Genomic DNA, 26,304 nt, shown 5'->3' on the forward strand with positions numbered 1-26,304 from the left:
TACATCTAACATTTGTTTTGTCATACGCTGATAAAATGTTTTCTCTGTTTTTTCATATTGTTGCAACAGTAGACTTTCCAAGTGCTAATTCCTTACACGTCACTCTGCTTTACTCCACTTTTTATTTTGTTAATAATCTCGTACTTTTCAATTAGTGAAAAAGCTTTGCGTTTTTGTTTTTCCATTCTAAAACGATTTACAAACATAACGCGGCAAAAAACAATAAGTCACTGCCGGTTTCTCGCTCTCACTAATATAAACAACTCCGCACGATTCGTGTTGCTGAGCGTAAAAGTTTGTTATAAACGGAAAGTGAATATACAATTAACCTAAAAAGTGATCGTTATATCTGGAAGTTCGTTATAAACGGGTTCGTTACAACCAGTAAAAAAATACGTTGGTCTTTATGGACGACGTTTCAATTAAAGAAAAAAGTTCGTTTTAACCGAAAGTGCACTATAACCGGGTTCATTATAAGCGGACTTTAGTGTATTTTTAAGAATGTTAGTGTGGCATTTGTAGGTATGGATGGTCTGTGGAGAAAATACACCTGAAAATAATATAGAAAAATTAATTTTGTGACTAAACAGGAAAATATAGTTATAAATTAATGTCAACAAAACAAGTGTCATATTACTAATTAACTCGTAGTTATAATTTTAGCCACCAGGCTGCGTCTGGACATTTGAACTTGCGAATAAGGTTGTGATGACGTGGCCTGTGTCACCAGCGTCGGCGCAATCGGTAGCTTTTCTCTAATTCCTTCATAGGTGGCGTTGATATAGAAAATTAAAACGTTCTAATTAAATCACATTTAGAAATGTTTTTCGGGCTTTAAAGCCCTAATTCTATTAATCTAATTAAAATCAGATATTTTAAGTATTTTTAAGTATTCATCGTTTATAATTATAATGAAAGTAAAGTTCTGTGTTTCATCAATTAAATTTTGTAAATATTTTCTTTCATTCTTGATTTTCTTTGCTTAAACATCGAGCAAAAACAATAAGTAAGTTGCAAAAGTTCGATGTGCTCATGCATTTTGCGCAAGGTAGACACATTCCACGGTAAATTGTAATGCTGATAGTTATGTTTGCTTTATAGTTATTCGTTCGATCATTATTAAGTAAACATATTTTATTAAAACGTATTGATCATCTCAGTCATATCTCCTTCAACATTCATTCATTGTCACTCTTTATATTCTTTTTCAGAATATGGATACAAACATTAATAACGAATCGAGGCAAGCACCGATTTATGAAGAAAATCAATTACTTAACATATTTCACAGCACAATTAAAGAAGAACCATACGAAGACGAAGAATATACAACGGGTGTTGATTCCGTTGACAGATTATTGTAAGTATTCTACTTTGCAGAAGGGGCTCTTAAAATAATATTCATATAAAATGGTCAATTTTTATATAAGCATAGATCAGAAATATTTGTCAGAGATTTATCCTATAGGTAACGTTATCGTTAACCATACAGATAAAAAATGGAAATCGGGAGACGTCGTAGAACGTTATAAACCAATATATAGATAGACAAAATTTAGTACTTCGCGAAGATTGAAAAACTTGCCAAATGCATGCACTTGAGTTAGATGCTGTCTTTATCTTTAGATTCATCACTAAAACATTGTGTCATTGATAACATTTTTGGAAAATAATTGATAGTATTACCTTAGGTAGCATATATATTTTTCTTTCATAAAAATAAAATTTATTTTTTTAAAATGTTATTTGTTCAGTTTGTTTTTGTTTATGTTATTCACATTACATTTTAGTAATAACAACGAAGTGTTCATCAAGAATGAGAGTATTGCAGTGGAAGAATGGCACCACATTAAAGAGGAGTTTGAGGAAATGTGTGAAACTAGTCACAGTGGTGGTAATGTGGGCGAAAACATTGAGAACTCTTTAAGTGGGGCTGATGATTCAACGTCCCTGTCCAGCTTTGATTACAGTCTTATGAAGAAAGAAGTAGATATTGACTTGCATGAAATCAAGTAAGCATAAAATGTATAAAATGAATTTAGAGCTCAAAAATTAATCTGCTTTAGGTCCGAACCCGATTTATCTGAGGATGAAGCAGACGATATATTTTCATGTAATTTTTGTCGTTTTAAAACTTCTAGTGAACTGTCTTTAAGAAAGCATCAACTTTTACATGATCCCAGTAAGCTGTTATGGCACTATTGTTCTAAATGTAGTTACAGAACGAAAGCTATAGCTCATATGAAACGGCACACTGCCACACATCTTCCATCTGGGGAATGCGAATTTTTTATTTGCGCAATATGTGATTCAAAATTTAAACAAAAATGTACACTTAAAAGGCATCTTCATTACGTTCACGGAGATCTGTTCCGAAAGCAGAAGTCACAACTGGATCAAAACGATCAGAAATTTGACTGTAAAGAATGTTCGTATAGCACTTTCAAAAAAGGTTTATTTATGGCTCATTTAGACAAACATAAAAACACTAACGACATTAGTGGTTTGTACATATGTGATATTTGTTCTTTCACCACAAAATATAGACGAAATTTACGAGCCCATTTAGAAACACATAAAGAATGTACGCAACTGAAGGTATATAAATGTAGCATATGTAAATTTCAAACGAGGCTTGGGTATTGTTTGAAGCGACATTTTCTTTCTAAGAAGCATTTGCTAAAAGTGGGACAACTTGACACCTACAGTCCGAGATCTTTAAAAATGAAGCAAGAAAAGAACAGCTAACCAATATTATTCAATATTTTTACTAATATTTTATTATTTTAAGTTTTACTAATTATTTGTTCTAGAATGTCATAGTCGTTTTATAATGCAATTTTATTATTTATATAAGTCATTATTACCTATTTATAAGTTAGTTTAGACATTAATGCTAAACTGACTAATGAAATAGTCTCCACTGTAAAAGACAATATACTCATGGTAGTCACATCCTCATCGTCGTCTTATACTCTTTGTCTAGTCTTTTATTTCTGTTCATAATTTGTTTTTTAATTATCAAAATACAGAGTGTTTTGCGGCTCGACCAACAAACGCAAACTAGGTGTTACAAGGTTCAATCGGTTGCAAAACTATCAAAGCAAGCAATGTCGATGCGCTTTTGCTTCAAAGAAATTCATGGGCATACTGGAATTGTTTTTAATGTTGATTTACCTTGACGGTCTTCTACACCATTACTGTCAGACTGAATAAATGTTTTTTAAATAATTCATATTAACTGCAAATTGGTATTTAGCTGAAGCAGATATATTACTTTGTTATTTGGTGGCAAAAAGATATAAAACATCTCACAATTTTGATTTATTCAAAAGTTTTTAAGAATTACTTTCGAATGAATAGAACTCAGTTTAACGAAGTATATGATGCGATCAAACTATCTACTGAATCAGATGGGTGTACTTATTGCCCAGAATCCGATCGGCATTGAAGGAAAATGATCTGTTTTCTTAAAGTAAATTGTAGATTTGCAAAGTTATTTTATATATACAGGGTGTCCCGAAATTGTTGGTCAACAAAGATAGAGTGTACAGAAGACCTGAAAATAAGGCCTGCGTTTAAATTATTAAGTTTTTTATTTCTTATATCTTTAAAACAAATTCGAATCGACTTGGAATGATCCCTGGAACACCTGCTTTGTTTGACAAGTCACACGACAACCTGTATGTTACATACGATTGCCGGCATTATTTATACATATAAGTACATTTATGTATTGAAAACTACATAGAGATTCAGCAGAAATGGAAATTATTTTTTGACAATTTTGTTTCTTAGGTGTATATTTCAAATATAAAAGATATGTATACTTTTATTGAAGCTTCAAAGAATATTATATAGGAATGTGCAGAACTTAAATGCCATGTGATATAAATAATGGCAATGTTGCTTTATTGGCAACTTAAAGGTGGTTTGTTATCAAATGCATATGTTAATTGGATAAATTTATTGTTTTATATACATTTTATATTCAGGGTTTATTATATGAGATTGACTATTTTTAAAACATTTTTGTTTCTTTTTCCCCAAAACTACTGCGTGACTGTCCCATTTTGTTTACTTTGTGTTTTCTTTTGGCGTCTGGTCAATTGTCAACACATCGGCAATCTAATAAAATACATGCATAGTCAATCGCCAGCGATTCCTCTTGAAGTCGCCGTCATAGATGAACACAGAAGTATTGTTGCCAAGGTTTAGGTAAAGAAAGTCGCCTAATCGCAGACAAAAAGTATCCCAAGTCAGGAGTCAAGGTGGCATCTGAATTCAATGATCCTCGATTTCTGTTTCAAGATTTTTTGGTAACATAATGAATATTAAAACTAAGGAAATACTTGATGGTGCAAAATCATTAACACAAAGAGGGACGTAGGAAAGTGAATACCTACATTTGGAACTAAATGCTGAATCGGATTTTTTGTTAAAAATATACCAATCCGTTTTAAAAGTTGAAGTTGTTCCTCACTTGACGTTCTAGCGCCATCTATAAAAAGTTGATATCAGCTTCGGGTTTTCCCCTAGCAACTACACAACATTTGTATAGAACATCTTCTTGGGGTTGCTAGAATTTACGAGATATTTGACTGGTTCTTTTAAAATGAGCTCCCTGTATAAGTGTAAATTCGAAAATTGCCAAGAAGATGACTTTCAATAATAAATCCAATTTATTTGCGAATAAATGTGCGCAGGAAAAATTGCATAGTGTAATACCGGCATTATTCGAGTCAAGACAGCTGGGCAATCTTTGCAGACCTTCGTTCTTTGTATCATCATTACTACTTAGGCTACGAGGCGAGAAGTAGGTTACATCTTCAAATACTCAAGTGGTTATTTTTGTGAGTCGTTTGCTACATAACGTTCTGTTACAAGTTTTCTAATAATATTGTTTGAGTCTAATTTTTAAATAAGTTAAATAAGTTTAATTTTCATCTCAAAGACCTGAGTAGAAGCTACGATAGAGATATTTTGAAAGAAATTGAACGTAAATCAAATTATTAAACGCAAGATTAAAAATACGTTCTATTTTAACAAAATTAAAACCTTTTCCTAAGATAACCTAAAAAGACCATCAGAAAATCTAGACTCAAAAATCTACACTTGCAGATCTAAGTACACTGCAGCCAACACTAGCAAACGTGTAGTGCTTCTTCAAACGTTTAGGTATATCGTTTTATCACAGCGTTTATGATTTGGACGTGTAATACAGTTTTTCTGAGCGCTTTTATGACAAGGGAAGAAGCAAGAAGTTATATTTTAAATGATTTATGACGTCCTTGTACGTCGTTTATAGGCGTCATTTCAAGGTGGCATCGTTCCGTGATAATCACGTCAGTTAGACGTGATGAAATTGATAATTTCAACACACGATACCACGTCTACAACCCATGTCCCATGTATCCGTTTATACGACGATGATACGAAAGTGTGTCTATTGGTTGGAGATCTGTCAATTCGTCCGTCGTCGTACGAACTGACAGATTTCCAACCAATAGAAACACTTTCGTATCATCGTCCAAACGGATGCTTGGGATAGAGGCTTAATATGGAACACCGCATATTTAATTTATATTTTGAGGTCCTATGTAAAAAAGGTTGTAAAATACGTACGTTCGTACCTATGTAAAATAACGCAAGTGGTTAAATGGCATTTATTATAATACCATTTAAGCAGTTCCGTGTTTTTTAGTTTATAACAGTACCGCATTATTTTTAACCTAATTTGCATTTTATCTTTTGAAAATGTTTCATTGAATTGATTTGAATACTTGAATATCTAAAAGTGTCAGACAATTGGCAATCTAAGATTTATACATGTATTGATAATATGCTATTTATTACTATTTTATACTCTGAAGTTTGAAGAGCCATAGAAATAATGATATTCTCGTCCCAGTTTTAGACTGAAAAAACGATATTCTCGACCCAGTTATACGTTGTAACTGGGATTGAATTCGTTTTTAGTTCAGAAGGTTTGGGTGTTATTGAAATGGACTTTCGTTTATCAATTGACTTCCATATTTTATTACTAATGAATTTTAGACAATATTTTCGGATAAACCGAAGCTCTGCGAAATTTAAGGTAATTATTGAATGATGCGTCTCTAATTTACGCCTCTTTCTACTCACGCAATAATGTGGTTAACTTATTACCAGGCACTTGCCAACTCTTATAATATTTATCTTGTAGTACTTCTATTGTAGAACTCATTATGCTTTGTGAAAAGTAGGCTCAAACCTTTGAGATAGCGCGCAAATTATAATTCCGCCAACTTACTTTAAAATCATACTTGACTCAATTGTGTTACACTATCCGTATATGCAAAAAATGGGCTACTTGTTCATTTATCACTAACAATTATTATCAACACTTGTTGTTTGAACTTATGCGGAATCAATTAAAAGGCGGTTTGCACTGATTGCGGGTGTTATTCCTGGCTGTTCTTGTCTTCATCATCAGTTGCATGCACATATTTGCAGAAATGTGGATTCTTGACTGGCACAGAATATTCAAATATATACTATTAATTTCAGTAAGCATATCGAAGATAATGGCAGACAGTGACTGTAGTGATTTCAGCATTACCGAAGCCGAAGGGATCTATCTGACCAAAACTCAGTTTGCTTCTGGAGAATTAATTTTTGAAGACACATTTCAAACGTTGGATTTAAACGTTTGGCTGCGCGAACCAACTAATCAAGCGGTAAGTTAGAGGAATACTAATATTACTAATTCAATTAAGAAATATATATAATACATATGTTTACATTTTGGCAACTGGCGCTTATTATGAAAATAAGTTATAGTTTGTTGACCGATACGCAAATAATTGACAATTTTGTTCCTTGGGGATTCGGTGTAGTACGCAGTGGTGAGAGAAAAATTAAAACTTTTTTAGATACCACGCTTTCAGCAATTTATTTTTCCATCGTCATGAGAACTATAATAATTATAAAAAACTCTGTGCCATGAAGCACACGGGGCACACAACTTGTCAATTACTTATTATGAAGCAAAGTTTATAAATATTTCTTGTATAATATAATAATGATAAAACCTAAATTCAATAATTGCTGCAGCATGTGAATGAGTTTCAACTATTTACTGATAGTAATGATAATAGTTACGTGCAAGATGGAAATCTTCATATCACACCTACGTTCTGGAACGACACTGCCGAAACTGAGAACATGGTACTGTATATGAAAGGAAAAAAATATTTGAGGTATGTGAGCAATAATTATGGGTTTGAAATTATATAGGGTGTACAATGAATACATTCTGATAGCAGCAAATCAAAGGAGGCTTGAAATGCGACAAACCAGGAAAAATCATATGAAAAATAACGACATTTATTGGGACAATTTTGTTTATGGTCTTAAAACAATTGTTTGAAAAAAAAATCAAATATCTCCTAATTATAATTTGCCAGATATCGATCGTGGCGGTTTCCGACGGGACAATCTGTATATTTATAAACATTTCTAACTAATCACTAGGTCATTATGCATGATTTGATGGTCGAATGCCAATAACGTTATCCAAGAAACTCATTTTAGAGATACTTTTCATCCTATTAGAAGTGCCAGGCTGAGCACGAAAGAATCATTTTCATTCACTTATGGAGTTGTAGAGTTCCGTGCCAAAGTACCATTGGGAGATTGGCTATTTCCAGGTAAATGTAACTATTTTTTTAACATTGTTGATACTAATTAAACGATTTAATTTTTAAAGCGTTGTGGCTTATGCCCAAAGATTCAAAATATGGGTCTTGGCCTCTGTCGGGTGAAATTGATGTGATGGAATCGCGAGGAAATAGGAATTTAACGGACTCAAGTGGAAATATTGTAGGTGTTCAATCAGTCTCCAATACTTTGCATTGGGGCCCCAGCAAAGCACTGGACACATGGCGATTAACATATTTCACTGAGGAAAATCTTTCCTATTATAGGTATGTACTATAGTACATATAATATTTTGTTTAATTTGCTCTCTCAGTTTTATTCAAAAAAGTACAAAAATGGTCTACCTACCATTTTTCGAATCCAACTTTTAAACAATTTACGACAATATTTAGCTATCCGTTAAACTAATTCTAATGAGTCGCGGTTTAGCCGATGGTGCGACAGAATTTAAAAAAAATTGTATAGAGATATAGAGACGATAACAAAAGAAGTTGATTTTTGTATAAGCAGAGCTTGAAAATGTGGAATAAAAAACTCTGAACAATTTTTCCACTGACAGGACGTTATATAAAACGTTATCTCGAAAAACCTGGTCTAACAAGTTGGAATTTTTTTCGCAAGGATAAGGAAACACTTGAACTTAATAGATGAAATTTGTCATAATTGTCCGACTTCCCATTAAAATCGGCCAACTTTTCACATTTTGAGGTTTTTATAAATTTAGGTTGGCCGGTACTATAGAAATTAGATACAGGGTGATTTTAAATACCTAGATATTTTTCTATGAGCCATATTTCAAATATATTAGCGCTATTTGTATTCACCATTTTTGTCAAACTAAAATTAACTGAGATGCCAGTTTGTTAAAATTCGAATTTATGGAGGAATTTTGTGAGAAAAAAAAGTTGTCGCAAAGACACATTTGCAATTTGTGATTTTTGTTTCCTAGCAAAGATACTAAAAATGGTACATGTTTATCAACATTATGAATTGCACGATATGCTGATTATATGCGGAGGCCCCACGTAACAATCAATCTATCTGCATCTGTATAAAGCAGGAGAAAATTGTGACTTACGAGAACATAGTAGAGCTCGTTTTGTTGCATGCTGGTAATGAAAACCTACATGCTATACCTACCTTGTACTACCAATTTTAAAACAGTTTTAGTCAATGTTTATACAGGTCTTCTAAATAATTTCCTTATAGCGAATTTAAACTTTTAACAATCTAGGATTTTGTCACAACTCTGAAACACCCAGTACTACACTTATAGTAAACCAAAAAACGGCCTATCCCGCCTTTAACTGTTGAAAGAGTGTTTGGTTACAGTTTCAACACTCAAATTTGATGTTTTCGCTGCACTTTCACCCCATTTTTCCTCAAACTTTTCGCAGCCCTTCAATCTCTCAAAATGTACCGTGTCCGTACACCGAACAGATTTACTCGAATGCGGCACTTTTATTTATTACTTTTAAAATATTTTATAAACCTAATTGAATCTCAGTAATTTGAAAAACCTTCTTGTGTTTAAAAGCATCTTGTACGATATAAGATATAATTACGAGTCAAGGCGCACTTAAATATTAACTAAAATACAATGCTGGTTCAGGTAATCTTTATTAGGTTTGAATAACGCTGATCCAGAAATAGCTGCTTTAACTTTAACAGCGGACGGCCTAAGTTAATAAGCAATTTTGTCAATTATAATATAAATTTAATTTAGAGTCACTAGTGGCTTTGGAAATTAGTTTACTGTTTGCAGATTAAAAGAGACAATTGTCACTGCGAACTGAAATTATTTATACTTACTAAACAATCTAATGTTAAAACTCATTAGATTGTTTAGTAAGTAACATTTTAAACATGAGTGAAATCGAAATTTTACGATCAGACACTTAGGTGCAAGATTATGTAAAAATTTCATGTTTTCCGTCCCGTTTTTCCTCATACCTCTGAAGCAAGAACGCTCATTTTTGCATCATTCCAGAGATAACTAAATTACTTTTTTAGAAAGGGCAGGAGATAATAGATGTTGGCAGTTTTGTCAAAAAAGTCTTGATTTCAAGAAGTTTTAAATTTGCGTGTTTTTTTTGAGTTGCAAAATCGACTCAAACATTATTCATTCTTTTAAAATATTTATCTACTCATCATTATGAACGAAAGGTTGGTAAATTACATCGAGTTTTCTGTTTTATTTAACTTGTTTTTCCATGAGATTACTATGATATTATTATAATGGACCATTCCAAATATTTTGCAGTTCAGACTTCCACACTTATAAATTGATTTGGGCTCCAGAAAGTCTTAGCTTTTACGTTGATGACAAAGAAACTGGTAGAATATCTCCTCCAGAAGGTGGCTTTTGGGAACTTGGTAATTTCAGTGACGACGGTAAGTTAAGAAGAGGTTTTATTATTTAATAACAGATCTTATAAGAAATATTTATAAATGATTAATCTTGTGTGTCGGAACAATATTAGTTTTTATTTTTGATTGTCCTCAGAAATTCCCGAAATTGCTTATTATAAACTTATTTCCATGAAAAAAAACGTATTGTATCTTTTGTAATAATATTATCTAATTTTATTTGTCCCAATAGATGTATCGAATCCATGGGTGGATGGAACTAACTCAGCTCCTTTCGATGCTCAATTCTATTTGATAATGAATCTGGCAGTGGGAGGGACTTCGTTCTTTTCAGATTCCTTTACAAACGAAGGAGGAAAACCTTGGAGCAACTCGTCGCCTAATGCGACAATAGAATTTTGGGAAGGACGAAACCAATGGATGCCTACATGGAATTTGCCCTCAGATGGCTCGCATTTCCTCATTGACTATGTCCGAGTTTGGGCTTTGTAAATTAATACAGTTTATTCGTTTAACAGCGTCATACTCATTTTAGGGTGAATATGAAATCTGAACCTTGGTAGCATCTTCGTAGAAAACATGATCGATAGCAATTTATTAAATATTGAATTTTATGAAAAAACCGAGTTCTACTACTTTGTCGGCAAGCATTTTGCTGATAGTGAAATTATTAAAGGTCGACAAAATGAAACATGACGACGGCTCCGCATGAAGTTCCTTAGGAATTAGTTCCAAAATTATAGTAGTAAAATAGTTACTAATGCACTGGACTTTGAGATTAAGTATCAAACAGATAGAAAATTGATGAAGTTTAAAAAGCAAATTTCTACTAAATTACTCAGTTCATTTTAGCAAAACTACAACTTATTAAGGCATAAAGTAAGGAACATAAAAAGACTATGTGATGATTCAGATATAACACTGTTTGTTCTTATCTTGTTCATCTGAAGGAACTGAAACCCAATTTTATAAGAAATTTAAAAAATTATAAAACTTAAATAATTACATAATTACAACTATATTTCCTTAGCTGTTTCTAATTCTATTTGTAGAGCATTATCTATCAGTATCTTGTGATAAATAGTATAACAGAACGTATAAGTGCTAACGATTTGTCGTTATATTTCTTTATACCTACAGTACCACTTTACCAAAGATAACTATCGATACGAATACGAATAAACAACGATATTTCATATATCGAGGCAGAGTTCATTTTACGTCGCAGTAACTTCACCTAATGTAAAGTTATGTAATTTTTTGTTAAAAATCAACAATTTTGCAAGCAGTTTTAATAAATCACTAAATGTGAATCGGCCGCATCCTTGTGGTGACGTCCCAGATCCTTGTTCGATCCTTGTGACGTCACAAGGCCCCGGTTTTCGGGGGTCCCGCCTTGAGCCTCAAGAAACGTATATTCAGATTTCACGGTTTAAAGTTAATCCGATTAATGTCACGCACTGAATAGAATGTTTCCGTGTTAATTGTCAAATGTCTTCATCTATGATCGAAAGTATGTCTTCGTCTCTTACAATATTTTTATTTATATTCTTATTTACTGCAGTTTGACCACAGTTTGACATTAAGACGACGTGTCCTAACCACAAACTAGTTTAAATGATTCAACTATTTTGGAGATAATAAGATTACTTTTTTAGTGTTATAATTGCATTATGTTTCAATTTATAGTACTTTTACTCGCAGTAATCGTTTTCTTATATGTAGATAGTCAAAGACCACCTCCAGGAGTCAATCCTCAACATTATCAACAGCAACAAGTAATATTTTTTAACATATGTTAATTTACAAGTGATAATTTGAGTTAAATATATTAAGTTACATTTGATTTTGTTCTTTAGTTCATTGTTCGCAGAACACCTACACAAGTTTTCATATTTGTTATAATCAACTATGACAAAATTGTGTTTTTTCGTTCATAAACCCTACTTTCGTATGGTCAAAACATTAATCACTGAACCATATGAAAACGTAAAATATTTAAGTTATAGAACGAATGCTGTTTTGGTTTTAGTATCAACATCAACCTCAGTATCAAGTACCACAGCAACACCAATATCAACAGCAAAATGTTCCCGTTCAACAACCTCCGGTTCAACAAGCACCCATTCAGCAGCAGTATCAACAGGTTAGTACATGGTTTCAGAGAAACCATATATATCCAGTTATTTATTGAAAACTAATAGTCAATAGTATTTCGTTACATATTAACAATACATTTGTTGACTGTGAGGACTCTCCATGACCGAATCATATCGACTTTTGAAACCAATCCGTTTTCCAAAATTATAGGGATTTTGATTTATAAAGGATTTTCAATGCTAGAGAAGATCACAAGTAATAATCAGCATGGTTTTTACATTTCTTTTGCAAGAAGTGATGTCCTTCATTCTTCGCTTCAGATGTTCCGCATTATATTTTTATTTATATTACTTAGTTTGATTTCTTTATCCAGGATATTCAGAAAGGACCAGTTTGAGAAAATCATAATAGGAAAGTGTAATTGATGGCGAAGTTGACTAAATGGGAAAACAGTTAAACTATTAAAATGCAATTAACACAACTAAGTTGATAATGATCGAAATGATGAATGATATGATTTGAAAAAACTGATAATGCGGTTTTTATGCGTTCTTTTCATGTTTTTATGTGCGTTTTCATAATTGCTATCAGAAACGTCCTTTTCCGCAGCTCCAAATAAATCAAAAACGAAATTAAGATTTTATAAATATGGTACTCTTTGTTTATTAGTCGTATCGAATGGTTATTTTCATTCTGACTCGAACGATGCATACAATTTTAACATTAATCTTATGTCCAAAATAAAAATTGAGCAATCTGTTATCGAAAATTTCTTGGAAGATATTAACAGTTTGAAATCGAATTCGTTCTTTGTTATAAAGTAATATTTTGAAATGGTCTCATTTTTAATTGGAATTTAATTTGGACGTTCGTAATGCATCCTCTAGATTCTCCGCATATTTTAGGTTCCTGTACAACAGTACCAGCAAGCTCCCGTGCAGCAGCAGGTACCTCAACAACAAGTTCCGATGCAACGCCAAGTAATTCGTTTATTTTAATTTCTTTATAGTTGCATGCTGGGTACCTTAAGTAACTTGTTGAAACTACTTTAACATCAAATGCAACGAGGAACGTGGTCTTGACTATGTAGCTCTATACTGCAAGGTGTCCTGTAAGCACATGTTCGAATCGATATTGCGACATTCTTTGGCTCTAGAGAAGACGATCTGAGATAACTTTTGCAAAGAAAAAGGTCTTTGATGGTCGATGTTCTTCAAAAAACTTATCTTTTTCTTTTGCTTGCTGTCTATTTGTGTTTAAGCAAGGCTTATTTTGATGAAGCTTCTGAGCTTATTCGCATTGAGCAAGTCGTAATTTCTGAAGTGTCTTAGAACAAAAACTAGCCGAGCATTTTCCTTGGAAGCTGGAATCAATAAATTTTCTTTCAGTTGGTTTATTTCATTCATAATTTTGGCACAAACAAAATGTCTCTAAAATCTTCGATTTATTTTATGTGCAGGGTTTTCTCATAAGTTCAAACCCCGCTTAGATCATTTATTAAAAAAAAATAATGAAAAGTGGTAAATATAAAAGTTGTTTATCATTACTCAATTTTCAAAATGTGAAATTAAAATGAAAAACGAAAATGTAAAAATTTTACATAATATAACTTTTTTTAAATGGGACATTTATGTGTATTTTTATACACATCGATAGGACTTATTTTCGTCATTTCAGAAATATGTTGTTACGTATTCTGGGTTCGAAAAATTCCAGTAACTCGATTTGTTTGTGAGAACAATTTTATAAACACAACACAACAATTCTAGTAAAAATCCGCACTACTTTCTCTTACTGCTCTAAATTACTGTTAGGCACAAAGTAACTACGATCCTGTTGGTACTTTTATGGATGGAGGATGCCACTCATGTTTACCTTCAACTTTGTGGTATATATTTTCTGGTCTTGAAACAATCTACACAGATCATAATAAATATTTTTCTTTATAGCTAAGTTTTGCTGTAATAGCACGTACGTTGGGTTTTAGATATTAATATAATATTACTAATACTGGTAGCGTATACGAAAGGTGCTTTGCTTTAGTAGGAATATTGGCATGCTCCCATAAGTGTATGAAATTAAGCTGAAGTTCATAACAGTTGATATTTTTATAGCCAGCAGGGCATGGACATGGCCATGATCACGGTCACCAACGACAAGTATTTAATGCAGATAATATCGCACATGAAAAAGAGTGAGCGTCTCATTTAGATCATGTATTTACAATTTACTAAAAGCTATTGTTATATTCGTTTAGACATATTCAAGAGCACATGGAGGTTCCTATAGATACCAGCAAGATGTCAGATCAAGAACTCCAATTCCATTATTTTAAGATGCACGATTCTGATAATAACAATAAGTTGGATGGGTGCGAGCTAATAAAGTCTCTGATTCACTGGCATGGTAAGTTAAACATTTTTTAACCTGTAGGAAAACAGGAAAACACGCATATTTTCATACCTAGGTATGACTGAAACATTGTCTGCTACCAGGGTGGATCCACCTTTCAAGTCAGGGGGGGGACATGTGTAGGAATAGGTTGTCTTTTGTTGTTTATGAAATTAGAAAAATCATCGTTAACAGTCGACATAAACCCAGCACAAGTGCAATGTTTGTGAAATGTCTTGCTTTTACATGTGCATTATTGTTTTCTCATCTTTCTCTCCACAGAGCAGGGCAGTAAGGAAAAGCAGGGTGAAATCGAAGAGAAAATCTTCAAAGACGAAGAACTGGTAAATCTTATTGATCCCATACTCAATGTAGACGACACGAATAGGGATGGCTTTATTGACTATCCTGAGTTTATCAAAGCCCAGCAAAAAGCTGCTGGGCAAAAACAAGATAAACCCCAGCATTAAACGTATGTATTTAAATTTTTACGTCCTTGAAAAACGGTGTTAGGCTGATTTTGTGAATGTAAGCTTGTGGTCTTGGTTCGAAAGTTGACTTCTCCTAGTATGCATATGATTTGGTTTTTTATTTATTAGGATTGAACTTTTTGAGATAGTGTATAATGACATATTTTAAAATAATAATAATAATAAAGTATTATATTCGCTTAATGCAACTTTCGATTTTTCAGTTGATCATGAATCCGGTTCGAAGAAAGAAGAAAACATAAAAATTTGGTCCGATGAGGAACTGCAAACTAATATCGATAGTCTATTACAGATTTACGACCGCAATTATGATGGGGAAATAACTTGGGTTGAGTTTGCTGCCCAAAATCTGCTTTAGTGGCATAAAGACATATTTTTTAATTTTTATAATGAAAACGTCCCTTATAGAATAAAGTTTTTTGCATAAACTCTTATGCGACTGCTAAATATTTTCGTTTGTTTTTGTTTTGTTTTGTATGTTTTCCATTTTATAGTGGGGCACTATTGTTTGTTTTCCACTTAACTTATAAACCATGTGTGTAGTTCGAATACACGATTATTTTTATTTTTGTATCAAGGACTGATTTATAAGTATGTTGAAGTAAAACAATTTCGTCCATAATATGATTAGGTATATTCTCTTATTTAACTGTGGGGTTGTGTAATGATTATGGATTCGTAATTTGTACATATGATTTGTATCAGATGAAATAAAAAGTCATGTGTGTTTCCACGAATTTATGAAATTCTGTTGTATATTATTCCAAATATTATCACGAAATCCATACGTCTATTTTAGTGTATTTTATTTTAAGTTTTAAGGTAGTACGTGTTAGAACGTGCATTCAGAGAAAATCTGTTTTAACTGCATTTTGAGACAAGTTGGGAGTTTCTTGTTTGTTATAATAAAAGTAGGATTTCAGATAGTTCAAATAACGAGCATTTTTCGTTCGAAATGCAAACATATTTTAGAAAGCTTTCACGTATTTGAAATTACAGGAAAAAAATTGGCAAAGATGATTTTCGTGAAATTATGGGTGAAGTTATGGGAGAAACACCGGGAGCAGCGAGTACAAAAAAACATAATGTTTATAAAGTAAAAATTGCTAAATGTAGAAAAAAAGCGATCGAAAGAAAAAAATACAAGAACAGGAATTGAGTTCAAAAAATATAAGCTATGCAATCGTAGAATGTATAGGAAATAGACTAATATTAAAGAAATAAGTTTGGCCTTTGGGAATATATCAACCAAGATATCAGCCAAGAAATCTTTAGTCAAGAAGTCAAATCAAGAAAAAAAGGATACTGAACTGAAAAAAAAATGAAAAATAATCTCAATCCACCCAAGTGCAAGTTTCTATGTCTATTTTAGACGATGTCTCTTTGTTTATTCTAGCAAAGATAATGTACATATAATTTTCGAACCAGGCGAAAGTTTTTAATCAACTTTATTTCTAAGATTGAATGGTTTTATTCAAATTATTTTATTAAATTATTACCATCATCAAACATTCCTGAAGGTAAAGACAAATAAATAATTAAATATATATTGATTTTATAGAAAGAAAAATGAATGGAAAAAGCTGAAAATATTAGTGTAAATACAACCATTGAATATTTAATTTTCTTATTAATAGAGGCTTTTTGCTATTACCTAATACACGGTAAGTAGTTCCCACACGAAAGTGAAGTTGGAAAAACTCGCCGGAGTTTCTGACGTCAGATTGTCAGATCATACTACGATTGTTTGCGATTCACCCTACTTGTAGTTTTGATTTCGGAGGCATTGAGGTTAATTTTCCGAAAACAACATTTGTATATTTAACAATCTCTACTTTTTCTCGCTAACAATGGTGCTGAAAAATGTAGCATCGGTAATATTATTCATCAGTATTATACTCGTTGTAACTGAGTGTCATCAGAAGTATTCGAAAGATGCTAATTTTCCAAGTACTCAAGATTCTTCTCCAAAATTCGATGGTCCTGGGGAAGATTTGCGGCCAATTTCCTTGAAGCATTTGGACAGGCCTTTTAGAATGGCAAAATTAAATTTGTTGTGGTCCAAAGCTGTCCATGTGAGTCCGAGTTCAATAGTCTTCTCGCTTGAAATTCAAACTCTTGTTTCAGCGTCTCTCGGATGCAAAGATTCAATCGCTTTTTGGGGAATTGAAACTGCATGATAAAGAAGAAATAACTTGGAAACATTTACGCGCTGAGGGTAAAGACAAGGATGGTTTAAAAGAAGCTCAGCTGAGGGATAAACTGAAGACTATAATGACAAATTATGGATTTTTAGACCAGATTGATGATGTCAATGATGATCGGAAAGTTTATCCGTTTAAGGTAGAGGTTTGTCGCTTGAAGAAATGTATAAGATTATTTCAATCAACTTATTTAAACAGGCGCTCAATGAGGCATCAGACAAGCACATTAACAGGAGCATTTTTAAAGATAAAAAATTGAACAAACTTTGGGAAAAAGCAACAATTGCAGGTTTTAGTAAAGATGAACTTGACGCACTTCAAGAAGAATTCACTCATCATCAAGATAAAATTGATCAATATTATGCTTTGTTGCATAGAGTTAAGGGTGACCCCAAAGATCAAGTTCAAGAGAGAGAACAAAGTAAATATTACATTTACAACCGTGTATTTCCTTTTAAGAACCCTTTTTTAAATGTATGTTTACTAATGTGAATCATTTTATTGTAGATTCTCTTGACGAATCTTTGGATAAATATAATGCAATAGAAATATTAGAAGAGAAAGAACCCAATAAGGATCATTTAGATCATGTAATTATTGGTTTGCAAACTGCTTGAAGCAAAATCAAAAAACTTTATTTTATTTACAGGTTAATCTTATTAGAGAACACCACAAGCAAATCAAGGAAGGTTTCGATCATCTAGATAAGTTGTCTGGTTCGGGACCCGCTAGCAAAGAATTTGTAGAACCAAAAGTGCAAGGTAAGTAACATTTTTGCAAGTAATTTCATACAGGTTCTAACCATGCACGCGCTACGTTATTTTCGTCTTTTTTTAGTTTAGTCTACAAAATAGATCAATTTTATGATTATGTTGGAAACTAATATTGATAATTTCATCAGTGTCATCTAATAATAATAATCAAACTGTTGTAAACATTGATAGTACAGTGTGTGCTTTTTTCAATGGTTAACTTCATGTTTGAAATGCTCCTTTTACTATATTTTCATTGAATACCGTTTAATATACCTTATATATTTTTCATATTTTTTTATGCCTATATATTTTAATTAAAATTATATTTTTTTATCAGGTTTCAAATTATTTAAAATTCATATTTTAAAATTGCCTATTTTTCAGGATTGTGGAGAATTGCTGTTCAAAGTAATTTTTCAACTGCGGAGCTTCAGTCATTAAAGTCGGAGCTATTCCATTATGAAAACAGGTAATACTGATATGTAGTACATTTAATGTTTGTTTTTCGATAGGAATCACAGAAACCATAAGATGTTTTGTTTGTCGATGAAATCTGCCTGGAACTCAAAATCTTTGTCCCTTTAACTTTCCTTGGTTTGCCTAAATCATAATAATAAAAACAGAAGCACTTTGTTAATCCTGTTTTGTCGTGATCGTCTAAAATACTTACAATAAATTCAGCATAAAATCTAATATATAAACATGAATGAATGTGAGGTTAAAAATCATACGGTCGTCGTATTTACAACTTGGTACGTCGACGAACGAATTGGCAGATCACCCAACCAATAGAAACACTTTCGTCTCATCATATAAACTGATACATGGGACATACGCTTCACGCTCATTTTGTCAAGTAGTTTTTATTTGTTTTGCTTAATTCAGATTACTGAAATTGAGACACATGCAAGTGGAGCACGCCTTAAATGAAGCCAAGTACAACAAAAAGCAAAAGTTTTCTGGAGAAAAGTCTAACGGACAAAAAATGATGGAGGACAATATCAAGAAGCAAGCCAGAAAGGTGGATAAAATACATCTAGATATCGAAACGAAGATTATGCAACGACACATCGAATTGTAAGCTTAGTTTCTTAGCGTGTATGTTAACGAGTCGGCAATCTCATTTGGATATTAGCAGTTATTTACCTGAGGGTTTAGCACGTGAAGCCAAAATATGAGTTTTTCATCAGCAATACATCATCAGCAATTTTCTGAAATCGACACCATAGGCTAATTCTGGAAAGTTGTTAGACTTGATTTATCGAGTTTTGATGTACCTACTTACGAACTAAAAGGCATAACATTGACATCCTGCCGGGTCTTACTTCGAATATTTTGAAGTTGTTATGTACTTTTAGTTGTTATACACTATCTGCTATAGGAAAAACTTTTAGCAAATTAATTTCCAGTTTTTGCATTGAAATTATCGTGATTATTAGCAAATAATTGTCTGATGAAGTACACTCTCTTCTCGTTGCTAAATGACCTCAGTTGTGTTGCCAAAGCTTTCATTGATGTAATTAACCAATACAATAATACTAAAATTTGGATATAAGATCACTTATTTTGATAACTGATTAATTAAGTTATGCTAAAATAAAATAGTGTTTTGATTTAAAAAAATATGTATTAACAACTAAGGAAAGTGTCTAGGCATCTATACGAAGAGCAATGGTAAATATCTAATAATGAATTGTGCAATCAAGTAATACATTAGTTTTCAGAAATCATTGTTTATAAAATATTTAATTTTTAATAATGCCATAAAGTAAATATATTTTAAATGTTTGATTCGGACTTTTATTTTCCTACCGAGATGTTTCCAATCAATTGTATTTACCACAGTTTGGAAGGATCTGAATATTGACAAGCTCAAAACTCTCAAACTTACACATACTTCCAYTCTTTACCCTGTAACTCGGTCAGTTATCAACATTWTTCAGAARTTCAAAAACTCTTAAGAAGCCCAYAGAYTMATTTTTTTCCAAAATTCTAAAAATTTTCGAACATTTTGAAAATKGCAAATGKGCAAATTTTTCACATAAGAGTCRATATTAGACCAAAATGCTACTTCTCATAACATGTTTCGTATCTAGTTTCAGAGAAAATGGAATYTGAAGTTAGAGACTTAAACTGCCACCCACATTGTTTGCACACTTATTTACASAWAACTCCGCAAGTGTTGACAATATTTCAAACGCCCAAAAATCTCAAARAAGTAGCTTTAAAAACTATTCCAGTYTCAAATTGKATAGCGGCAACAGCAAGAGAGTAAAACAAGTTTGAACTCAGTGTGCAATCTTTTTAGAGAAATTAATATTAATTGGAAAAGCTGACATTTWTGAAGACTATATAGYCGTATAGAYSATTTTCCAARCAAAATATGCTCAATATTTTGTCAGAAAAAACTTGTGCATGCATGCCAGTGCATTTAAGGCCGAGTAGCCGAATTTTYGAAAGAGTATTATTTTTTRCCCRCAGAGTTTTTTAAATTGTGGTTTTGGTCTAAGTGTCTTTCTTTGTGTGTACATGGTAAAGTAATATTTAGTTGCAGCTAAATGTCAAAGGAGGATCATTACAAAATTCAATCGAATAATTTTGTTCGCTAAAATGGGCCATTAMAGTGYCTTTCTTTACTTTAAAAAGTTTACTAAGTTTACTTTAAAAACAAACTACTGCGGAGAACCTGACTGATTAATGTTGAAAAGCTGARWGATATTAATTMAAATTTTGGGAACACTTGYTATCCTTCATGTGAAACAAGAACCGTTTAATTTAKAGTGTAATTTGCAGAAGAAAAATTACYTAATTATCTAGTTTGAGCCCCTCTGGATTTCGAAAATAAAAACTTACTTACTTACTACYTCTTTCTTCTAACTATAAATTCCTCTACTAACAATTTCTACCGAAAATRTCCTTTTCAACCACTTCGCAGTTCGAAAGTTTACGATTTTTCCTTGTTTTGGTTGAGATAGTTGAATTCCCAAACTAAACAAATTAACCCAAACATCCACATAAAGTGTCTAAATCAAACCAGTTTTGTTCAAAACATGTATTGAAATGTTGATTTGAAGAACAATTGAATTCAGGGTGTAATTTAAAGAAGAAAACACTTACAAAAGACGCAAATTACCTGCCAAAACAATAAAAAGTATAGTTCAGAACAGAAAATTAATAGTTTGAAATATCAAAAGTGTCTTATGTAGAGAGTCTCATTCGTTACCGTATAATATCTAAGTTTAAATTAATTTTACAGAAATAAAATCTGAAAAATTTCAAAACTCAATGCAGAATCCATAACCGCCTCGTTATATAAAATACAAATCAATAAAATGGGCCTAAAAGCTCTACATCTACATGACAACCAGGGGCAAAGTAATTCCAAACTTACCGAAGCTGCATCGTGCCACCTGGAAGAAAAGAAAAACATTCTTTAGTAGAAACTTAGTCAAAATTTTAATTAGCTTAAATTAACAGAGGAAATAAAGAATGCCATCAGTTGCTTCTCCAAACACTAAGCTCAGGTCAAGCTAAAGGATTTATAGATCAGAAATCACGTTTAACGGCTTTCTGCAAGCGGGCACCCCATCCTCCCTTTTCTACTCATTAATCCTCAAAAAACTGATACTATACATGAATAAACAATAAAGGTCAACTCCGAATTGAAAACTTTCTACTAATCTAACTAACTAACTAATCTTTCATCAGATAACAGATAATCTGGCGTACTCGCCTTTATTTATGAATTCAGGATATCGATAGCTTTTTGTAAAAATTGGGTTTTCATTTTTCAAAAGAATTTTGCGACAAATTTCATTTGTGAAAGTGAACTGTCCATTTTACAATAGAAAATATATTTGTATTTCAAACATAAATTTTGAATATCTTCTTTGTCTTCTTGATTACTGTGGTTGAGACGAATGATTTTTAAATTAGCCTTTAGAAGATTGTTACGAACTTCGTTAAGATTTTGATCGGTTTCCATTTTCTCACAGAAATTTGCATCAAGTGAGTTGATTGGTTCTATCTCAAATTGTTGTAAAAAGTATAATTGTATGGGAGTTTTCTCCAGCGTTGATAAGTGTTATGGCAAAAATTGCCTTTAAGCTTTCGGCATTTCTAATTGATTTCAAATATTTAAGTACTTAATGGACAATTCAAAATCCGTGTCTTACACATTTTGTCGATTTTCCTTATTTCTATGTTATGGTGTTGCTTATCAATTAATTGTATTATGTCTTTATAATTCCCGGAGAGCCTCAGGAGTTTGTCTAAGCCTGGACAGATCTATACATGAAAAGCGAAACTGCCTGAGGTCTCGCAAAAAGCGAGTTTCCTTCTTAACTTCCGGCCTGTTCCCTGTACTCTCGCGCTTCCTTCGTAACATCTAACCCGGTGCAGTCTCCGGCGCCGCCTCCACAGTTCAGTAGTGTTTTGGGCGGATGAGGCGGTGTGCGGTGCCGCATCTTCAGGACCCCGTGCACCACGTACGATGGCCTCTTTGGCCACGGTTTTTTTGTGCGTCGCGACTCTCTTTTACGGACCCTTAGTGGACGCTAATCCGGACGCGAAGAGGCTCTACGATGACCTCCTCAGCAACTATAATAAATTGGTGCGACCCGTGGTGAACACTTCCGACGTGCTCCGCGTGTGTATTAAATTGAAACTCTCCCAGCTGATTGATGTGGTAAGGTTTTTTTGTTCTCAATCAGCCTTTAGATTTGCTAATATTGACCCTAGACAACAACAACAACAACAACAACAGCAAAAACTTTCTTTGATAGAAATATTTTTGCTTCAACTAGAGAGCATTACGACACACATTTCTTTTATTATGGAATTCAAAATATTCCTGAGATGAGTGGAGTTTAATGGAGGAATTAACAGGGTGTTGCTTGCACGGTCAAAAACGTAAACAGTTCTCATTTACAGTCCCTTTAAACCGTTAATAGTTCCTTTCACCTTATGCAACTATAGGTTTGTTTGGATCTCGTCTGGTTCAGTTTAAGGTTGCAGATGCATTGCGATATGTTTTCAATAATCTGATTATGAGCCTGCTGTATATTATGGAGAGTTAATTTTGTATCCATAGATTCAGATATTTCAACTGTCCACATCTCATAGATATATTTCTGCATTATCAGCCTGTTTAAATTTGCAAACCCATTTTGAGGTGCGCCGAATACATTTCTTTTGTATTGGTTATTGATAAAAATATTAGTAGATCGACAGGGTGTTTCAGAAGGAGATGTAGATCTTATCTGCAATTCTATTCTATCCAGTAAATAGCCAATATACGTGTTTTAAACTCAATATTGTCAAACGCTGTCCTCGTTCGAAAAACGACTTTTCGCCCTCGTAACGAACAACATTTTTTATTCGAATGAAAAACATAACACGAATCATAAGTTATAATAAATAAGAATAACCAAAAATAAAAGGCATCAACTTCATATTTTAAATCTCATGTCAATGTCATTTTTGAAATTGTCATGTTTGGCGTTTGTAATTTTTCAAAAGCGTACTTTTGTAAACATACACAAGTGGAACAATGAGTGTTGAAAATTCAAGTGCTGCTTTCACGGTATGGTGTTTGTATAAGTTGCTTATTTTCTATAAAATTTGTGCTATTTACAAAAATCGTGTTTTCTTGTGGCAACATCGGAAAGCGCAGAAAAATAGACCATTAGAGTGACTTTGACACTGAACTCGTAAGAAAGTTATACTTACAAGTCGTAAGTAAACTTTAAATTATGATCAATAGTTGTCGATAAACGTACGTGATTAATTAAAAAAGCATGTCGGTTACTTCGAATATGAAAATCCTTTAAAAAATATAATGACAGTGATACGTTCAATTTGTCACATTTACTTTTGCCCACATGTAAACAAATGAACAGTAAAAAAAGTGCTTCTTTATGATCATCGCTTCTGATCGAAAAATGGCACTTTTAGATTCATTCAAATCAAAAATCAGTTTTTTGCCACTTTAACGGTTACTTTGAGATTATGTAAAAAGTGTTAAATGCAAAGGTTTTTGATTTTAATGTTTTAATTAAGTTACAGATAAAATTGAAAACGGCCGCCACACTTCGACGATTATAAAGTCATTTTTCGAGAAAAAGCTTTGCAAGCGGAGCTTTTGACCAGAGAAGCGATACTCCCGCTTTGTTTTCCGATCGACGTTTCTAATTGCTACAGTCACAATTTAGTAATTAAGAATATACTGTAAACAGCGTAGGCAGAAGGAGCAATTGATCATTAAATCAATTTTTACTTATTGTTTTTTGCTGTGCTACTTAATAAACCCAAACACTAACACAAAAAGTTAAAGTTTTTATTAACCAAAAACGCAAAAGGTTTGGCAGACATTTAAAAAATGTATTGAAATTGAAAATATAAAAATAACACTTTTAATATATCGCATTTGTATGTTTCCACAGTTTTGAAATCTGCTTAGCTAAACAGCTACGTTACTGATACTATTAGATCCAGCGGTAGAATCCAATAATCGCACACCAGGTATTTGCAAAAGAATGCGCTTTTTTGTGGACATTAAATTGCATGTTACCCAGGAATTTTCAATGAAGCATCCCACATTTTATAGGGGCTGGCAGAAACCCAACTCATTCTTTATATGAAAGGGTTTTACGATAATATACCTAGTTTGGGCCAATTCCAATTTGTAGAAAAACAAAAAACTAACATCCTTCTAAAACACAGTAACGGTTTATTTTAGGGAAAAGCTGTGATGATATTTTTGGTGTCAAATAATTAAGATGGTTTAATGCTATCGATCCACACCTAGGCATTGTGTTCGCGATCTATCAAGACCGACTCTCTAAAATATGGGATTGTTGCTATTTGAATTTCTCTTCGGTGAATTTGTTGATATGCCGCAGTTACACGATCTTTCAAATCTTTCCTACTTTCCATTGTACTTTGATACTCATTGGCTACAGAGCTGATTTCATGTGTCATGAGCACTTTTCGATTTTCTGGTGCCACGTGAATTAGGAAGACTGTGATATAGAAGTCTTTTCACGCTGATGAACTTGATTCAACGTCGCAACGTCAAGAGATAATCTTAAAGCGGCGGTTTTGAATTTATTCGAGAGGCATTGAATAAGGAAAAAAGGTCTTCCTGACGGGAACTCAAAAACCCCTTTTGCTTCGACCATTAATCTTGATAATCCCAAATCAAATTCATCCCTGGATTTCAGTCATTTATTGTCTCTATTTATCAATCAAAATACGTTTCGGTGTATTTTTCCATGATCATCAGTTTTTCTAAAATAACAGATAGTTTAAACAAAATTTTTCATTAATTTAAAAAACAACCACAGTTCGTCAACAGCCTCATCAGATCACACATTAAAATACATCATAATTGCAATACTTTAAAACATTCTAAAATTAATTAGGCCTAACAGGTGATTAGTCAGGACAATCAAATTTTGGAAGAGACTAGAATTCATCGTTCAGATACTTAAAAATTTTTCCTTACATGTGTAGCGTTGTTGCTGCTTTAAGCCTTGGCATGCATTTGAAGTATTAATTTTGTCCATTATTGGACACAAAGCGAATAAAATACTGTTTATATTGATTTCTTTTACTTTCAGCTATTTTTCTTTGCATTCTGAGAATATTATTTTTGATTTGCAAAATTCTTCAATATACTGGGTGTTAGTTAATATTTTATGTTTATTTCATTTAATTAATGTATGATATACTGAGCTAAGATTGTCGGTATCCGATCTGAATCCGATCCGATTGATGTTGATATTATGTGGTTTGAATATATTTTTTATTTTTGTGTTAATTTCCGGAATATATGGTAATGATATATACTTGATATCACCTTCTATTCTTTTATTTATGTTTTTCCATTTAGTTGAATTGTATATTTTATTTATCCCTTGCTTTATGACTGGTTCGAAAAATTACCTTGGATAGTTGTTTATTAATAATATATTTTTTATTTTTTCAAAATTTTTTGTTCTATACTCCCAATGTGACAATGGCTCTATCTGTAAATGCCGTTATTACACTTTTTTTATATTTCATTGGAGCGTTCGATAATTCAGGTACCTACTAGACCATACCTCCTTTGTGTACCAATTTGTTTTGATTTCCCCGTTGTTATCATAATTAATTGTTAGGTCTAGAAAGTTTATAGAATTGTCTTTATCTTCTTCCAGAGTAAACTTTAGGGTGTCATGAAAGGCATTAAACTTATCTAGTGTATATTGAATTTTGTCTTTTGGCAGGCACATTATGCAGTCATCCACA

At 32.5% G+C, this 26,304-nt stretch overlaps 5 protein-coding genes and 2 long non-coding RNA genes across 12 annotated transcripts in view; 6 read left to right on the plus strand and 1 right to left on the minus strand.

Annotated features, from left to right (window-relative positions):
- LOC109543079 (zinc finger Y-chromosomal protein) overlaps nt 1-4,027 on the plus strand; it is a 26,264-nt gene extending 22,237 nt beyond the window's left edge. For all 3 annotated transcript variants that reach the window (XM_048668647.1, XM_019912602.2, XM_048668648.1), the window contains exons 2-4: nt 1,212-1,360; nt 1,791-2,012; nt 2,067-4,027. In XM_048668647.1, the coding sequence (XP_048524604.1) occupies nt 1,215-1,360; nt 1,791-2,012; nt 2,067-2,748 (1,050 nt within the window). In that variant the 5' untranslated portion in view covers nt 1,212-1,214 and the 3' untranslated portion in view covers nt 2,749-4,027. The remainder of the gene's footprint in view (nt 1-1,211; nt 1,361-1,790; nt 2,013-2,066) is intronic.
- A 700-nt stretch (nt 4,028-4,727) lies between these two features.
- Nucleotides 4,728-10,586, plus strand: LOC125505216 (beta-1,3-glucan-binding protein-like). The gene is made up of 7 exons (XM_048668649.1): nt 4,728-4,816; nt 6,550-6,719; nt 7,096-7,241; nt 7,576-7,691; nt 7,751-7,967; nt 9,965-10,095; nt 10,304-10,586. The coding sequence occupies exons 2-7, from the start codon at nt 6,567-6,569 to the stop codon at nt 10,561-10,563; spliced, it is 1,023 nt and encodes a 340-aa protein (XP_048524606.1). The 5' UTR covers nt 4,728-4,816; nt 6,550-6,566; the 3' UTR covers nt 10,564-10,586.
- A 519-nt stretch (nt 10,587-11,105) lies between these two features.
- On the plus strand, nt 11,106-15,799 carry LOC125505218 (multiple coagulation factor deficiency protein 2 homolog). Of its 4 annotated transcripts, XM_048668651.1 has the most exons (7): nt 11,106-11,849; nt 12,104-12,217; nt 13,077-13,151; nt 14,286-14,365; nt 14,429-14,577; nt 14,845-15,034; nt 15,257-15,799. In XM_048668651.1, the coding sequence occupies exons 1-6, from the start codon at nt 11,745-11,747 to the stop codon at nt 15,030-15,032; spliced, it is 711 nt and encodes a 236-aa protein (XP_048524608.1). In that variant the 5' UTR covers nt 11,106-11,744; the 3' UTR covers nt 15,033-15,034; nt 15,257-15,799. The 4 variants fall into 4 exon arrangements, with proteins under 4 accessions (XP_048524608.1, XP_048524609.1, XP_048524610.1 ...); XM_048668652.1 differs by lacking the exon at nt 14,845-15,034; XM_048668653.1 differs by lacking the exon at nt 13,077-13,151.
- Nucleotides 15,800-16,784: 985 nt separating this feature from the next.
- Nucleotides 16,785-19,803, plus strand: LOC125505215 (alpha-2-macroglobulin receptor-associated protein-like). The gene is made up of 7 exons (XM_048668646.1): nt 16,785-17,128; nt 17,181-17,396; nt 17,456-17,678; nt 17,765-17,847; nt 17,907-18,018; nt 18,397-18,481; nt 18,898-19,803. The coding sequence occupies exons 1-7, from the start codon at nt 16,904-16,906 to the stop codon at nt 19,091-19,093; spliced, it is 1,140 nt and encodes a 379-aa protein (XP_048524603.1). The 5' UTR covers nt 16,785-16,903; the 3' UTR covers nt 19,094-19,803.
- Nucleotides 18,486-18,871, minus strand: LOC125505222. The gene is made up of 2 exons (XR_007282020.1): nt 18,683-18,871; nt 18,486-18,612 (listed from the first exon to the last, which is right to left on the minus strand). It is a non-coding gene; the product is annotated as an uncharacterized LOC125505222 (long non-coding RNA).
- A 2,627-nt stretch (nt 19,804-22,430) lies between the features above and the next one.
- Nucleotides 22,431-26,304, plus strand: part of LOC109534656 (acetylcholine receptor subunit alpha-like) — a gene marked incomplete in the record, with an annotated part of 139,839 nt that continues 135,965 nt past the window's right edge. The window contains 1 exon segment of the mRNA XM_048668645.1: nt 22,431-22,699. Coding sequence (XP_048524602.1) covers nt 22,505-22,699 — 195 coding nt within the window.
- LOC125505220 lies at nt 23,634-24,292 on the plus strand. The gene is made up of 2 exons (XR_007282018.1): nt 23,634-23,747; nt 24,073-24,292. It is a non-coding gene; the product is annotated as an uncharacterized LOC125505220 (long non-coding RNA).

The sequence above is a fragment of the Dendroctonus ponderosae genome, unplaced genomic scaffold, assembly GCF_020466585.1.
Source record: "Dendroctonus ponderosae isolate FM_Combo_2020 unplaced genomic scaffold, Dpon_F_20191213v2 Dpon_F_20191213_7, whole genome shotgun sequence".
Classification (NCBI taxonomy): Eukaryota; Metazoa; Arthropoda; class Insecta; order Coleoptera; family Curculionidae; genus Dendroctonus; species Dendroctonus ponderosae.